Source organism: Podarcis filfolensis, assembly GCF_964270895.1.
Source record: "Podarcis filfolensis genome assembly, chromosome: 18".
In the NCBI taxonomy this organism is placed as follows: domain Eukaryota; kingdom Metazoa; phylum Chordata; class Lepidosauria; order Squamata; family Lacertidae; genus Podarcis; species Podarcis filfolensis.
Window position 1 is genome coordinate 4557419 of NC_139622.1, and position 16310 is coordinate 4573728.

The following is a 16310-nucleotide window of genomic DNA, read 5'->3' on the forward strand; positions in this document are numbered from 1 at the left end:
AGCTGTTGGCTTAAAACATGGCTGCTATTTACATAACGGTTAATTGATTGTGGCTAAAGCTAATTGGTCAACAGAGTGGATTGTCAATAGAGAGCAGTGATCCCATTCTACAGACTTTCACTGGATTTGAAGGTTTTTATAAATGGTTTGTTCTGCCACAAGACATGAAACCAAGTGTACGTGTGTGTCTCCTGCTCCACCCCCCACCCACCCCAAATCAAGCACGCTTTAGGAAGAAAGCAGCCTCTACATGAGGAGGTTTAGTGGTAACACTGTAGGGGAAGAACCAAATCCTAGGAGTATGCTGCCCTTTCTAGAAAGCTGTGTTATAGAAACCATTGGTCAGTTTATCTTAGTACGGGCTACCCTAACTGGCATCAGCTCTCCAGAGATTCGGACAGAAGTCCTTTCCTAGCCTTACCTGGAGATGGTCAAGTACTTGCTCATTCACCATGTTATTTATAGCTCTCCTCCCTTAGCTGCTTCTTACCTTTTGACCTCCGTATTCTGCCTAGTCCTAGATGACTAAGTCTTGCATTAGAATATTGGCCAAAACAGCTTTCCAAGGAGATCCAAAAAGTTACAGCGGCTGTGCTGGTAGGATCCAGAGGGAGGAAACCTCCAGGTGCACATAAAGGTAAAGGTACCCCTGCCGTACGGGCCAGTCGTGTCCGACTCTAGGGTTGTGCGCCCATCTCACTTAAGAGGCCGGGGGCCAGCGCTGTCCGCAGACACTTCCGGGTCACGTGGCCAGCGTGACAAAGCTGCTCTGGCGAGCCAGCACCAGCGCAGCACACGGAAACACCGTTTACCTTCCCGCTATAAAGCGGTACCTATTTATCTACTTGCACTTAGGAGTGCTTTCGAACTGCTAGGTGGGCAGGAGCAGGGACCGAAAGACGGGAGCTCACCCCGCCGCGGGGATTCGAACCGCCGACCATGCGATCGGCAAGCCCTAGGCACTGAGGTTTTACCCACAGCGCCACCTGCGTCCCCCACATACACACACACAAAGTTCATTATTGAGCAAGAGTGCCCCTGAGGGAGAGCTCTGTTAAAAATGCATTCAGCTCAGTAAAAACTTATTCTTGTATATTAGAGGGCTCCCCCTTCTTTCTCCTGCAGTTGGTTCTTTCCTGCAAAGCAGGACTGTGCCTTACCCCAATTGGAGTTGTCCTGCAGGCAAGAGGGCATCCAGCAGTGGCTCAGGTCTCCGAGATCTATTTTACTTGTGACTTATTTCAAGGTGCCAACAACGGCCATGAGCAAGACCTTGAGCAGAGAAATAGGCTGTAGAGCAGAGCAAGAGTATTGTTATTGTTGTTACTGTTATTGTTATTAAAATGTCTCAGTGGCGTAGCGTGGGGGGTGCAGGGGGTGCCGGCCGCACCGGGCGCAACATCTGGGGGTTAGGGGGCGCAAATCTACGGGTTAGGGGGCGCAAATTACTTGCCTTGCCCCGGGTGCTGATAACCCACGCTACGCCACTGAAATGTCTATACCACCCTTCACCTGAAGATCACAGGGCAGTTTACAATCTGGGATAGGAAACCAGAAAAGACATGAAGGATTGTTTTGTTGCATTTGTGTTTATAATCCTGCCTTTTCTTCCGTGATGGGTTCCCAGCTGGTCTCCTCCTCTCAGGCACTACCAGATCTGGACCTGCTTAGCTTCCACAAGGCACCTGCATTGTGTGCCTTGGATATGTTGAACTGTCTGGTCAGTGAGAGGCCAGACAGTGGAGGCTGAGCTGAAAACAGAAGATTTTCTACCTCCGTATCATGTTAGTTTTTACAGAAAGGATATCTGTATGGCTTATCCAATTTGATGTCATGGATGTGGGAGAGGTTTGTCTTCCTCAGCTAAAGGATCCAGCTAAAGGATCATGTCAAGAGGGTCAACGTAGGAGTCATCCATGGTGTGCTGGACTTGTAGGTATTTTCAGCAGTCTAAGAGAATGTCTGTAACTGGCAGTTCCTCAGGGTCTTGGCTAAGTTACCCCGTTTATTCTCAGCAGTGGTGAGATTCTCAAGTAGCCTTGTTGACAAGTAGCCTTGTTCACACTACTTTTAGATAACATGAGTGTACAGACCTGGATTGTGAGGCATAAGGCAGTGTAACTTTATGAAAGTGAAGCATGCAGCTCCTGATTTCTCCTTGTAGAGATGGGGTTAAACTAGCTGAAGTTTGCTCCAAATTTTTCTGCAAGCAGTCCCCCCCCACCCCGTCGCTAAAAATATAGCCCCCAAACATCTGGTTATTAATTGGGAGACTATTTCACTTCCCTCCTGAGGAAGCATTGCAACTTCTCCTGAATCTTAGTGAAACAAAATTCCAAGTCTTGGGTTCCACTGGTGGGTTCCTGCTAACAAATTGTCTTGTAAGTGTGAAGTAAACTCACTTGGAGAGGGACCATATGGCTCAACTCTGGTCATTAGTAATTCCTCTGCTAGTGTCTGCCTTTCTGGGTTTTTCTTCTTTTCTTTTTTTCCGTTTGGACGTAGAGCATTTCTCTACCTAGCCCCCACATCACTTCCAGCCGGTTGGGCTTGTTGCCTCATTAAAAGTTCCCATTAGCTGTGTTCTGCTGTGACAGAATTAATGTTTCCCGCCCCCACCACCGACAGGCTGTAAAAGGTGTGGAACTTGGGTGGTAGGTTTTGGACTATTTAAAGTTGCCTTGAGTTGCTGTGTGCTGTATTGGTAGTGGCTGAGAAGAGAGTGGAGAGGGAACCACAATATGTGGGGGCTCTTTCTTTCTTTCTTTCTTTCTTTCTTTCTTTCTTTCTTTCTTTTAAGCCATATCTGTTTGCTGAAACCAATGGCATGCAGGAGACCAGAGGCATGCGGATATTTAATGGGTTGAAAGCAACAGGAAGCAACTTACTTAACAGAGATGTAGCTATGCATGCACACACATGCTCACACATATACATACACAGAGGTCGGAGAGAGAGTAGTTACAGACAGGTGTTGGTAAATTTTGCTCCTGTGCTTCAGAGAAGTTTTTTCAACTTTTTTAAAAAAAATCCTTCAGAAAGATGTTTGTTACTAACACAGTTGTGTCGCCTCTTTGCAGTCACTTGTGTCTGCATGTAGGATGTTTGCTTTATCCGAAACACCGAGTAAAGGCAGCATTGCTTCCTGCAAAAAAAAACTCAGAACCCGCACAATTTTGGCTGTATGAGGCGACCAGTTGTTGCACAAGGAGATAGAGAGGAAGGGAAGGGACATTTTATGAGCTCTGGGGATCCAGGACTACAACTGATTGTTTTGTTTTGTTTTGTTATTTATTTATTTATTTATTTATGAAAACTACAGAGAAAGAATAAATTAAAAATTACACCTGAATAAAGAAAAAGAAAAGAAAAAATACAATAATAAAAGGGGGAGGGAATTAATGAGATACACAAAATTGTTTAAAGAAAACAAACCATAATTTGGGTATTCTATACAAAAGGCTGCCAGAAAGAAATTATATTTATATTTCTTCTTCACTTTCTTCCCTTACAATCACTTGCTTTCTGTTCCAGTAAACTTGTTTGAATCCCTCTTAGGTTAGTTGACTTCCCTCTCTCTCTTTGCGGCTTCGACACTTCTCATTGGTTACCAACAATCTGTATTCCTTTATTCAAATCCATTTTTTTCCATTAGTTATGAAACTGATAATTTTGGGGCATTAAAAAAAAATTCTTTAAAAAATATATACAGTACAAACATTCTTCCAGACTTTAATACCAACAATCTGTATTCCTTTATTCAAATCAATTTTTTTCCATTCGTTATGAAACTGATAATTTTGGGGCATTTTAAAAAATTTGCTTTAAAAAAATATATACAGTACAAACATTCTTCCAGACTTTAATATCAGGATGTTCCATGCCTTTATTTCTGATCTTTATTCATCCCTTGATACAGGGATGTGGGGGGCTGGACTATATTGGGGGGGGATGAACGAATTCCTATGCCCCACAAATAACGCAGTGATGCATTTTAAATAAAAGAACACATTCTACTCATGTAAAAACACGCTGATTCGTGGATTGTCTGCGGGCCGGACTTAGAAGGTGATTGGGCCGGATCCGGCCCCTCGGCCTTAGTTTGCCTACCCATGCCTTAATATGACCTGTTTTTCAGCCAAGATTGGGTCACCCTGTATCGTTGATTTGAAACCTATTCTGTTCTGTCTTCATGTACACAGAGGGTGATTATACCCATTAACAAAGCTCCGCCCTCTCCATCTTCAGGCTTGTTGCTGAGACTGGTGGACTGAGCTGTGCATACATGGGGTCCTTCTGAGCACATTAGAATCCCCACCCTTTGTGCCCACTAAGGGTCTTCAGAAAGGTTTTCTACATATGTTTGCTCTGACCTGTTGCCTGGCTCGTTACAATGTTAGTGTAAAGGGAATTGGGGGTTGCTCGTGCGTAAGGGGGCTGCTGCTCTAGGCAACGTTGTCTGGCTAAACCTTTCCCTGGCTGGACAGCCCTTTCTCCGTGGCTGTGTCAGTCACTGGCAGAATCCGTCAGTGGGCGTTTCCTGAACTTCTTCCAACATAAAAGCTCTTTGACGCCAAGTCTCCGCCTAGCCTCCCTGCGCGGAAGTCTTCTGCGCAGAGTGGGCGTGGCCAGCGGAGGTCCTGGGCTCTCCCCGCTGGTCTCTGTGGAAGAGTCTTGGAGCCATCTCTCCGAAGTCCTTCCCTGCTCCCCTTTCTTCCTGGTGTCACGCCGATTTCCTTCCCCAAAGGAAGTGTTCTCTCTCTCCCTGCTGGTCCCTTCTCCTGCATCGTTGGGGAGCCTTACCTCCACTCTTGGCTCCGATGGCAGTTCCCTGACAGTTAGCTATCCTGATCTCTCTTATGAAATTGTTGCACGGATTTATAGAGTACCTATGGCCCACTCAAATTGTGTCCAAGAATTGACAGACTCAGCAATGGAGAAAGAGAAAGTGATATTTTATTGCTGAGCAATAATGACCCAGTGGAATGATTTCTAAAGACTGGGCCCCGAAGCCCTAGTGCAGTAAGGCTTTATACCTGAGTACATACATCCTAAAACATGACATAATCGTATATAATCGCATATGGCAGCAAAAACCGAACCAATGAGCGCATACATAAACCTTTCCCCAGACCATGTAAAGAATACTCCCCAACTTCTGCTTTCCTCAGATGGTACATCAGTCTGACCTTTCCCCCAATTTACAATAATAAAAGAGGAAAAGAAACTTAATTTTGTCCATTGATAATACGGATAACCACCACACAACATCTGCTCCTGTCTAGAACATTGTGGTTAGCGTTTTCCTGTTTTTAGCTGCTGAAGAGCTTGCCAGGACGGAGAAACGTGCCAGCACATCAGATTTATTGCTTCCTGTTGGTTCGAATCCCTGCGACAGGGTGAGCTCCCGTTGCTCGGTCCCTGCTCCTGCCAACCTAGCAGTTCGAAAGCACGTCAAAGTGCAAGTAGATAAATAGGTACCACTCTGGCGGGAAGGTAAAGGGCGTTTCCATGCGCTGCTCTGGTTCGCCAGAAGCGGCTTAGTCCTGCTGGCCACATGACCTGGAAGCTGTACGCCGGCTCCCTCGGCCAGTAAAGCGAGATGAGCGCCGCAACCCCAGAGTCGGCCACGACTGGACCTAATGGTCAGGGGTCCCCCTTTACCTCTTACTATGTTAGCGAGACGTTGAGTACATTAGAAGAACACGGGGTAGAGAAATGGGGCAGAGGTCATTTTTGGATTTCTAAAATCTAAGCATTTAGCTCTGCAGAAGCCTTTGCGATTCAAAATCAGTTAGATAGATGGGTATATAAGAATCATCATAAAGATATATGGTTATATATGGATATATATGGATAGATGATTATATAGAAATCATAAGGGTAAAATTCATCCAGGTGAGCCTGCTACAAAATTGCTTCCAAGCAATTGCTTTCCTTCCTCCGCCAGAGCCTTTCCATTCATGAGACATTACCATTTCTTTCCCTTCCCAAATCCAGGGCTAACAGAAAACGAAGCCAATCCCGAAGGCATAAGACACAGGATCAAAAGTTGCTTCGGGATGCCATGGGGATGGAGACTGCCTTGGATGAGGTGAAGGTGAAGGAGGAGCAGAGGAGAGTCCCAAGTTTGGATGAAGAGGACAAAAACAAAGCCTTGGATGGCAAAGAGGGTAAGGCTTATTGGACATTATAGAACTCTATATCATGAGCATCTAAGCTCTCATTAAAAATGTTTCTTGCCCCTCTAGGCCAGGCTTACATTTTAGCACTCACCTGCTAACCAGAGTCGACAAAGAATTGCCTGGTGGAGACAGGGACCGAGTGCTCTATCTCTCCCAGCGCAGAAATGTCATGAGCTGCTGGAAAAAGAGGCTTTGCTGTCTCTCTTCAGCAAGTGAGTAAATAGGACACTGGAGTTTTTGGAACACTTCATGAGCATAACGTCAACGGACTTTGTAAGCACGCCTTGACTATGTTTATGCCCTACTTTTCAGCCAAGATTGCCTCGCAAAGCAACTTTAAATTAAGTTCCATACAAAGATACAATATAATTAAGGATATGTTGGCGGGGGCAGGGGGGACCATTTCTTATGGCTCTTGGCAGTGGATATCACAGTCCAGGTGCCAGACTCTTCCTCTAGAGAGAGATTGGTAGAAGGGGCCGCAAATGGACTCAGTGGCTCACTGATGGCAATGATCCCAACCTTCTCCCAGTGATCTAGAGAATCCTCAAGATAGGACCATATGAAACCACCTTAAAACTGATTAAAACTGTTAGGGTACCTGACTGGGAATGGCTTTCAAGATCATTCCCAGCTTTACGACACAAAACCCTGACTGTTTATGGGTGCAGGCGGCTTGAAGTGTTTCTGGTTGCCCTCTTCCTTCGTCCAGCAAGGGTACAAACCACAGAGCAGCTGGCTTAACATTGTCCAACCCAGAATTCATGGGAGAAAGGAACTTCGAGTATGGGTATGGGTGTAATGCTAATCTCTGGGTTCCCTTTCCCCTGGACTAAGGGGGGGAGCAAAGAGGGTTTGCTTGAGCTGTGTGAACCAGCATACAGCTCGTGTACATCATGGTGAAAGCAAGCTGTTCTTTGCTGCTTCCCAATTTTGCCCAAATGCAGCCAGTGAAGCCCTTCAGAATGTCACCTTTGAGGCACAAGAGGGCAGAAGTGGGGCAATTTCTCCAGAATTCAGTTGTCAAATTCTCATTGGACGTTGTTGGTTCTTTTGGAGAGTGCCATGGCTTCTTTGCCAAAATGAAATCTATGCTTGCTGAAATATATCACCATTTACTACAGCCATTAAGGATTCAGCCTAAAATAGCTATCTTGACAGGCCTTGGAAGTTTCTTCCAAAGCTGCTTAAGCTTTTCTAAAAGACATACATTTTTCTTCAATACTTTGGAAAGGGTGGAATCTCTCATCTGTATGGCTGCTACACCTTTCATTAGAACAAAGCAGGCTTGTGGAAGATTTCGAGGGGCGCAGTGTAATCAGCAGCAGCATTTATTTGTTTGCTTATATATCCTGCTTCTCTGCAAACGGTACCCCAACTGGCATGCAGCATAACCGCAAAACATATAATCAATAAGAAAGCACAACACAATTTCTAAAAGCAATAATAAAGAGCATAATACAGCCAACACTTAAAATCCCGCTTGCAAGGTTCCTACAGGCACCTGGTTGGCCATTGTGAGAATAGGATGTTGGACTAGATTCACCTTCGCTCTTCTCCATCTTCAGGCCCCTTCTCATATTCTTATGTTCTAACATCAGCAATCCCTCAGCTTGTAATTCCACTGTGTGGAAATGTAAGAAATTTGACAGGCAGGTAAAAAACTAGGTGGTGAGAAATATATTTGTTTGCAATTACTCTGATTGGTCATAAGGGAGCATTAGTAGGAGGTGAAAAATTCTTAAATTCTTCATTTCCATTCTTAAATAAAACGACAGGGTTTCTTATGGCTACTGGGAGCAGGGTGTCTGAGCAGGACAACCCTTTGCCATTCGTTATTTTTATTTCATTTATTAAATTGGTATACCGCCCTTCACCCACAGATCTCAGTGCAGTTCACAACATAAAAACAGCTAGCAGAAATAGAATAAGCTAGTTTGCGGTGGGGGCGGGCTTCAAGTTGTAGAACTTAGATTTCTATCGCAAAGGCTCTGCTCCATTACTCCTCAGACTGTGGGTTGAGGGACATTAATGTGTTCTGAAAAACACATTTAATTAAAATTAAGTCTCCTGAGAACTCAGAGAAGAGGCTGCCTACTGCATCTCAACATGTTTCCCTGTTTTGCATTTCTTCTGTCCAAATAGCTTATGTTGAGTGGGGTGGGGGAGATAATTTTTTTATATGCCTTTATCAGAAGTGATTGGATCATCCAGTCATTCATGACACAGCAGAATTACCTGTACTTAGGGGAGGTATGGTCATAAGCAGAGCAGGTGGGCTTCTCTGAGAATGGATGACTATTAACTCCGTAGGAACTCAAAAAGTTAACCCACTCTGACTGCAAGAGGGAAGCATGCCTTCAGTTTAATTTCAGAAAAGAAGTGTGCCTTTAGCAATGAGAGGTTTGGGGAATATTCCTCCTCTTTCACTCTTGCATGTGTGTAATGTGTTTGTGTTTAATAAAATACTGATTTTTTAGCTTCTTTGGGCACTTTTTGAAATGAAAAGGCAGGGTAAAAAAAAATTGTTTGCAAACATTGCACTGTACAACCCTGATTTAATTGGGATCTGCCCATGTTTCTTTTTTCAGTAGCTTGATCCTGCAATAATTTTGTGCAGGAAAGCCAGGAATACAATACACTGCTCCCAGTCCTTGTCGCTCCTAGATTTTGTTGGACCCATTTCTTTTACTCCTTAGGCAAGGAGCCACTGGTGTGCGGCAAAGGAGTTGCACAACCAGAGCAAGTGACTCCCTGCCGCTCCATCTTGAAAGAGCCAACAGCACATTGAGCAGGACGTGCTTGGCTTCTGTACGAGCCCCAACAGTTACAGCATGGAATAAATGGCCTGAAAAATGCCGATGTCTCCTGGGGGGATGAGAGATAAGTGGCACAGGCAGAGCTGAGGAGCCTTGAGAAGAGAAGAGGGGAAGATGAATTGCTGTGTTCAAGATGAACAGCTTTTAAATTGGAGCTGAGCCCCGCTGCTGGCAACTGCTTAACTGCCTGCATCGGTGGGATGGAGACTTTTCTTCCAGCCCTGTTACTGAAATTCTGACTTTGTGGCTGAGTAGCTTTTGATGCTGCTTCTAGGATGTTGCTGTTGTCAGCCTGGACTTACTTATTTTCTGTTAAAACCTTAGGAAGCAGTGCTTGTTTATTGTGAGCTCTGGAGCAGAGAGCCAGCCTTTTCTTCAGGCTCCCACTCAGACCTTATAAGTAAATGTGCAAAAAACAACAACCCTAAATGGTGTGAAGGAAATCAGTTTCAAGCAATTCATCTGTGAGTAGCGTCAGACAACTGCAGAGTATTTTTATGGCCCTCAAATACAGTTCTCATTCATGGAGATGGTTGCGTGTACAGTTGCCAGCAGTGGCGTAGCGTGGGGGGTGCAGGGGGGGCGGGCCGCACCGGGCGCAACATCTGGGGTTAGGGCAAATCCATGGGTTAGGGGGCGCAAATCCACGGGTTAGGGGGCGCAAATCCACGGGTTAGGGGGCACAAATTACTTGCCTTGCCCCGGGTGCTGACAACCCACGCTACGCCACTGGTTGCCAGTCAATGAAATGTACAGAAATGAAGTGATGTGAATCCGCCCTTGGAAAAGAGTTAGGAGTGCAGACTCCTCTCCAAAGCCTGCCTATGAACTGTTTCTTCTGTGAATCGTTATATCTGCATCTCTTCATAATTAGGGCAGAGTCCCCTCTAGAAACAGAGAAAAGGAGACCTTGTGGATTCAGACCAAAGGCTCAACTCGTAGTCCAGCATCTTGTTCCCCACAACGGCCCACTAGATGTTTCCAGAAAGCCCATAAGCAGGACAGAAAGGCAAATTGCCTTCATGGGCCTGTTGTTGCTCTCAGCAGCTGGTATTCAGTGACATAATTGCCTCTGAACCTGAAGGGTGTATATAGCAATCTCAGGTAGTAACCCTTGGCTGTTGACTAGATTGATTTAAGCTCTTCTGAGAGGGTAATGGACTCTGGCACGTGGAGCATGTGGCAATGGTACAGCATACTCCTGAATAACAACCTGACATGGATCTGGCCTCGGGCAGCAGGCCTCTTTAAGGAAAAATATTGATCACCATCACCATACCTGTTAAGTGCCGAAAGACAGGAAGCATTGGACAAAGAACCCCGATTGCAGGCTTAAAAGGGCCAGCCCACGACTCCTCCCCATCTTGCCTGCCTGGTGATTTTAGGATGGGGATTTTAGAATGACCAGAACTGTTCCTTTGCTGAAGCAAGGTGTACCCCCCACACCGCCCATCAGCTGAGAATACACCTTGATCCAGCAGAGGAGCAATCATCTGGTGGACCATGCCTTGCTCAGGGAAGGGGACTGGTTCCCATTCAGCTCTTCCCCAGCCCTGCTCTTTGAAGCCACCGTGCCCTGCTCCTTTCAACCTCTTCAGCAGAGGTTGAAAGCAGCAGCTCAAGGCTGCTTGCAAAGATCTTTGCAAGCCCCCCTGCTGCTGCTGCTTTCATCCTACCAAATCAACTGTGAGGAAAGGTTACAGCATTTTGGGGGCTTTATAGTTTAGAGGGAAAGGTGTGTAAAAGGAAACATGATAGAGGTGTATAAAATTATGCATGGCATGGAGAAAGCGGATAGAGGAATATTTTCTCCCTCTCACGACGCCAGAACTGGTAGGCATCCCATGAAGCCGGAAGTTGGAAGATTCAGGACAAATTACATTTTTCACACAATGTGTAGCTGAACTATGGAATTCGTCAGCGAGGGCCACAAAAGTGGATGGCTTTAAAAGAGAATTAGATCCACAGAGAATAAGGCTTCTGAGTGCCAGATGTTGAGATCACTAGTGGGGAGAGTGCCAGTGTGTTCAGGGGTAACCGACCTGTTAATCACGTGGTGTCATAATGACATCAGATAATTCCCAAAAGTTGGCTTGCCAGAGGTATTGGGGAGATAAAAGGTCTGGTCCACCAGGTCAAAAAGCTTCCACACCCCTGCTCTGAAATAGTTCCACTTGCCACCGACTGCTGCCAAAGCCACCTGTTTAGAAGTCAGTGAAGGACAGTGCATTGTAATCGCAGGAAGGGGGGCAGCTTCCACCCCCTACCCAACCCGGAGTGTAAATGCAATCTTACATTTTGTGGCCAGGGAGAGATCCAATTTGACTTCTCATTTGATGCATTCATTTCTCTAAGGAAATTCTAAATTCCTTTCATGCAGTGCCTCAAAACCAGCTTTATCTTGAAGTATTGTTTACACAAATGCACCCCTGACTATTTTTGGCTAGATCTCATTAACTTTTCTTTATTTTATTTTTAAATAAATTGATGTAAATAAGGCTCTTGGAATAACCGGCTTCTGGGAAATGTTGTGACACAGACTTCTGCCAGCAATAGGCTTCTGCAGGGGGAGTCTTAACAACTTCATCTAGCTCCAAGCTTACTCATTTCGTAGAGCCCCGTGCTGTGCTTTGGCTTAGCTGATCCCCCTCCCCGGGCTTTGCAATGTGTTAAGCCCTGGCCTGTAGCCTTTGCTGGGCTTTAATGTCAGCATCTCAAGATTGGGAGGCGAGCTGTTAAATCTTCCTGATGGTGGTTACAGTTCCCCATTTCTCTTTGCCTTCCATCTCACTCCCCTTTGAGTACCCTATTCGTAAAGGAGAGTGACCTTTTATAGTTGTCCAGACATCTTGTAGGTGAAAAACAATCTCTCAAGAATCAAATTGTGTGTGTGTGTGTGTGTCTGTGCATGCGTGTGTGTGCTGAAGGGGTTGGCGCTTTCTCAGTGGAACATCTATTATTTACTGTCCCTTGAATGGACTTGATAACTTTATTCATGAAGCTACTGGGGGAGGGGGAATAAAGTTCCATTAATTCACTACAAATGCAATAAAGGCAGCTGCCATCATGACCCACTGGAGGGCTGGCAGAAATTTCAATTTGGGGGTGCATATGTACTGGAATACTTGGAAAACAAAGTGGCAGTCGGGGGTAGGGAGTTCTCTTTTGTTTTATGGGTGGCCCTCTGTCTAGATGGGAAAATACTGAGGCATCTATCTGCCTAGTGAGTGTGTGTGCGATCTCAAAAGTGCACTCGTGAGTTGACAGTGGGGAGATAAAATGGATGGTGGCGGCTTCTGAGCAGGGTGGGGGCACTGGGCAGGAAAGAGATGAGAAGAGAGGATTGGGAGAAAAAGAAAAAAACGCATCACCGGCATTTTGTGATAGACCCCAGTTCAATGCCTGGCTTGATTCATGTCCTACGTTGCTGCCGCTGCTTTCGGAGACCTTGCAGGAGAAGCTGTTTGGCAGAGAAGTGATTTAGGGGTCTCTGTTCAATGCCTCATTTCCCAAGTTTTGTTGACTGCCCAGCGTGTAATGGCAGGGCTTATGTGTATGGAATGAACTTAAACCGAATGTCTGACTGCTGGGCTTGAAGGCACCGGGGAGCCAAGACTCATCTTTTGCCACAAAGGGAGCTCTTGCCTGTTCTTAGATCTTTTTTTTAGAGTAGTAGAAGAAACTGAACCCCAGCAATCTGGAAACCACACAGGTTTTTTTAAAAAATAAAAGATGGACTATGTTGAGTTTTATAACTTCTTCATGGTCACTTCTGAGGCTTGGTTCACTCTTCATTCTCTCTGGCCTGACTTTCTCATCACTCACTTAGGCCGTGTTTGCATTAACGGTTACTTCAGTTTGTGCCATCCCTTAATTCACATTAACTCCTGTTCTCTTCACACTGAGAGAGGAGATGAAAGTCATTGCAGGCTTTCGTTTAAAACCTGCCTGTGTTCTTGTATCATTTGTACTGGAAGCACATCTTCACATGACTTCACTGAATGTCACCCGTCTTGGGAACAGGTGAGGGATGTATTCTTCTACACAAGGAGGGTAGCACAGAGATGAAATTAAGAGTTTTAGCAGAAGCTCTGCTTTGTCTCCCTGCACCATCAGAGACTTCGGGAAAGAGTGTGATTTGGTGTGTTATATAAAATCTGGAGAATCTCAGCATTTTTAAAGGCAGTTTTGACTGGTGTTGTATTTGTAGAACTTCAGCCCCAGAGAGATGTGACCAATTCTGCCCTATTTTTCATTTAGATGCCAGGTTAAGACTTCCTGGGCCAGGTTCAGCTAAGTTCCCTCCACCCAAATCTCCCCAAATCTACTTGGGAGAACCCCCAGAACAGCACACTGAGAAAGGAGATATTGTTCTGTCTGCCAAGCAGAAATGCTTGCACTGGTGAAACAAATATTCTTAGTGTGGCATAGAATTCCATCCCCGGTGTTTGCCGCAGAGGTGGTTGATTTTAATTTTTGGTAGATTTAATGGGTTCTGTTTTGCTGGTATGCTTTAGTGAGGTTGTAATCCACCCTGAAATCAATTGTTGTGCAATATTATTATCAATTTTCCAATTAAGCACCAGCAGCATGCTGATTTTTTAGCACTTAAGGTTAGGTGACATGGGTCTAGGTCTTAAAGCTGAGTATTTAAGATTAAATACTGGTTAGGGAATGTCTGGTGATAATGAATTGTGAATCTAAGGCAGGGATCCTTCTGGACAGACTTTCTTGGGTGTTAAGATCAGCAGAAGTCCATTTGGGTAGTTTTGCTGCCCTCAGAAGTTCAGGTGAAAGTGGCCCGGAAGGGGGAATTCTCTGTGGTAGTCCCTATGTTGTAGGATTCCTTCACTGCAGAGGTGTGTCTGATGATTTAAATGTACAGCTTTGGGCAAATGCTACACCCTGGTCTTTGACTCCTGAAATGTGTGTGTTCAGGACTCTCCCTATTCCTGTGACTGTAACTTCTTGTAAATGTTTTAAATTACGAATTCTAAATCATCGTAACCTGGCATGGGAGCTGCTAGTGAAGGGCAGGTAACAATTACAGTTATGGGGTGAAAGGAAGAATTTAATGTGAGGCTTTGTTGTTGTGAGTTTGGCAGTAGCCTTGTTGGAACTGATCATCTTCTTTTGTCAAAACAGGTGAATGCAAGCCGAAGACCCGAATCCCAAAAGTAAAAGGAGAAAGGAAGAAGAAGCAGCAGCACCCCCACCCCTTGCCCCAGCCACCTCAGCTCCCACTGCAACAACTTCTGCCTCCACTGTTACTCCCACAGCCACCTTTGCTGAAGCAGCGGGAGGGGCAGCATCAGGTCCGTTCGGAGAAGGGGGGGCCTGAAGCCCAGTCCCCCAAGTCTGCATCAGTGGAAGAAAGCATCCCCCCAATGCCTGCCCTCGATGCCCTGCCCTCCGAAGCTCCTGGTGAGGAGGAAGGGTTGAAGCCACGCCGCATTATCCCAATGCTCTTTGTGGTTCCACGGCCCAAAAAGACATCTTCAGAAAAGAAGCATGCCTCGTCCCAAGACGTTCTTGAGAGGTTCGCCACACAAGAGCAGATGGCCCCCTTGGATCTTGGGGTGAAAGATGAGAGCGGCGAGGGAGAAAACGCAGATGTGCCTGCTGAGCCTACTAAATTGCAGGTAGTGTTGAGTGTGGTGGGGTCTACGTAATGAACGTTTCGTGGTTAACCAGCCAGGTCAGGGTATAGCAAGTTTCCCTAGGTCCTCGTTTGAAATTCCTTGCGCCTCCAAACATAGAGGACAAGGAAGCAGAAGCAGCCACCACATTCCAAACCAATCCTTGAAAAGTTGCATAGAGGCCGCTGCACCATAAACTCCTCAATTTCCCTATATGCCATGCTGCATGTCCACGCTGGACAGCCTCCCTCTGAACAGTGAAAGGCTTACATTTCAGAGCCCCTGAAATCTTTTGGGCAGCCACTATTTTCTGGGCCTGAAACACAGTGCTCTCCACTGTTTAACATTGACTCTGGTTTCCTGTAAGAACCTGGTTGACTGATAAGGAAGTTCTATGAGTGACAGTGCTGTGGGCTTCTAGTCAGGGGGCTGGTTTCCTTTCTTCCTGGTGTGTCATTGTTCTTCCTTCTGCTCCCTTCTCTGCTCATGTCACTCTGTCTTCCCTGCCCAGAGAGGTGTAGAATGGGTTTAGCCAATATTGGTTGAACTGTCAGTCCCTAGTAGGGATGACATGAAGGGATTCAGAGGGTTGACATGCTGCTTCCGGTATCGCCTGGGCTGGCACTCAGGTTGCATCCACAGAAGTGCCGGACAAACCCATCCTTCCACAAAGCACTCATTTTTTAACAAAAGAGGATTGATGCAGTGCTTGGTAATCCATGCTGTGCACTGTAGAAGCTAATGGTGCAGTTGTGCCTGCTGTGGATTGGTTGTGTGTCCTGTGCGTAATCAGCTTGCAGACCTGTGCTGGTGTGAGCAGAGTCCCAAGTCCAGGCTTCAAGATCTCTCTTCCCCTGCTCCAATCCCCCACATCCAGGATGATGAGACTTCTGTTGCCTGGTGCACAAGGCTGCTCTGCCCAAACAAATCCGGCAAAGATAAATGTTTTTGGCGAAATCCTCCGCTGCCTTATAGCATTCTTTTTTTCCTTTTTTCTTTTTAAAGACAAATGCAAATCCAACGCCTCCTTTGCAGCTCTGCAAGATAGGTCACTATTGGTTCCATTTCACTGGTGGGGAACAGAGTGCTTGTGTCTTCACAGTCAGTGCATAACAGAGGACAGACCTGAGCCCAGGGAGAAGCCAAACCTCCTTGTCACTGGAACAACATGGGTTCTCTGATGAGATTGCCTTTTTGGACCATAACTTAGTCTTCTGATTGAAGATGCAGCATTGATAATCTGTTGATGCTTGGATTGTTTGTGAACACCATGTGTTTAGCTTGCCGGACCGGGAAGATGATGACAGGAATGGCTTAGTGCTCGCCCATCCCCAAACACCTGATTATTTCTCAGAGACATTAATGCTGATGAATCCGAACATGAAATAACCTCAACTGTGAGGACTAAGAATCACTCCCCAGGTGACAAGGCAGGGAAGCTTAGTTGACCCTCATCCTTTCAGGCCATCTAGGTATTGGCAGGCTAGTACAAACATTTTTGGGCTTGCTTGCAAGGCTTGCCTAGCACTGCTCTTCTTAGCTCTTGAGCACATCACATCCCTTCTGGTTTTTTTTTCTTTGTTTTTTTGCTATCTTGTGCTCCAGCAAAAGGAATGATCCCTGCCTCAGCCAGATAATTTACGTACACAGTTCAAAAAGTTGGACTG

At 45.7% G+C, this 16310-nt stretch overlaps 1 protein-coding gene across 2 annotated transcripts in view; it reads left to right on the forward strand.

The window, feature by feature from the left end:
* The window catches only part of KDM4B (lysine demethylase 4B), a 205353-nt gene that overhangs the window by 127238 nt on the left and 61805 nt on the right, over window positions 1-16310 (forward strand). For both annotated transcript variants that reach the window (XM_083594406.1, XM_083594405.1), the window contains 2 exons: window positions 6001-6173; window positions 14150-14646. In XM_083594406.1, coding sequence (XP_083450532.1) covers window positions 6001-6173; window positions 14150-14646 — 670 coding nt within the window. The remainder of the gene's footprint in view (window positions 1-6000; window positions 6174-14149; window positions 14647-16310) is intronic.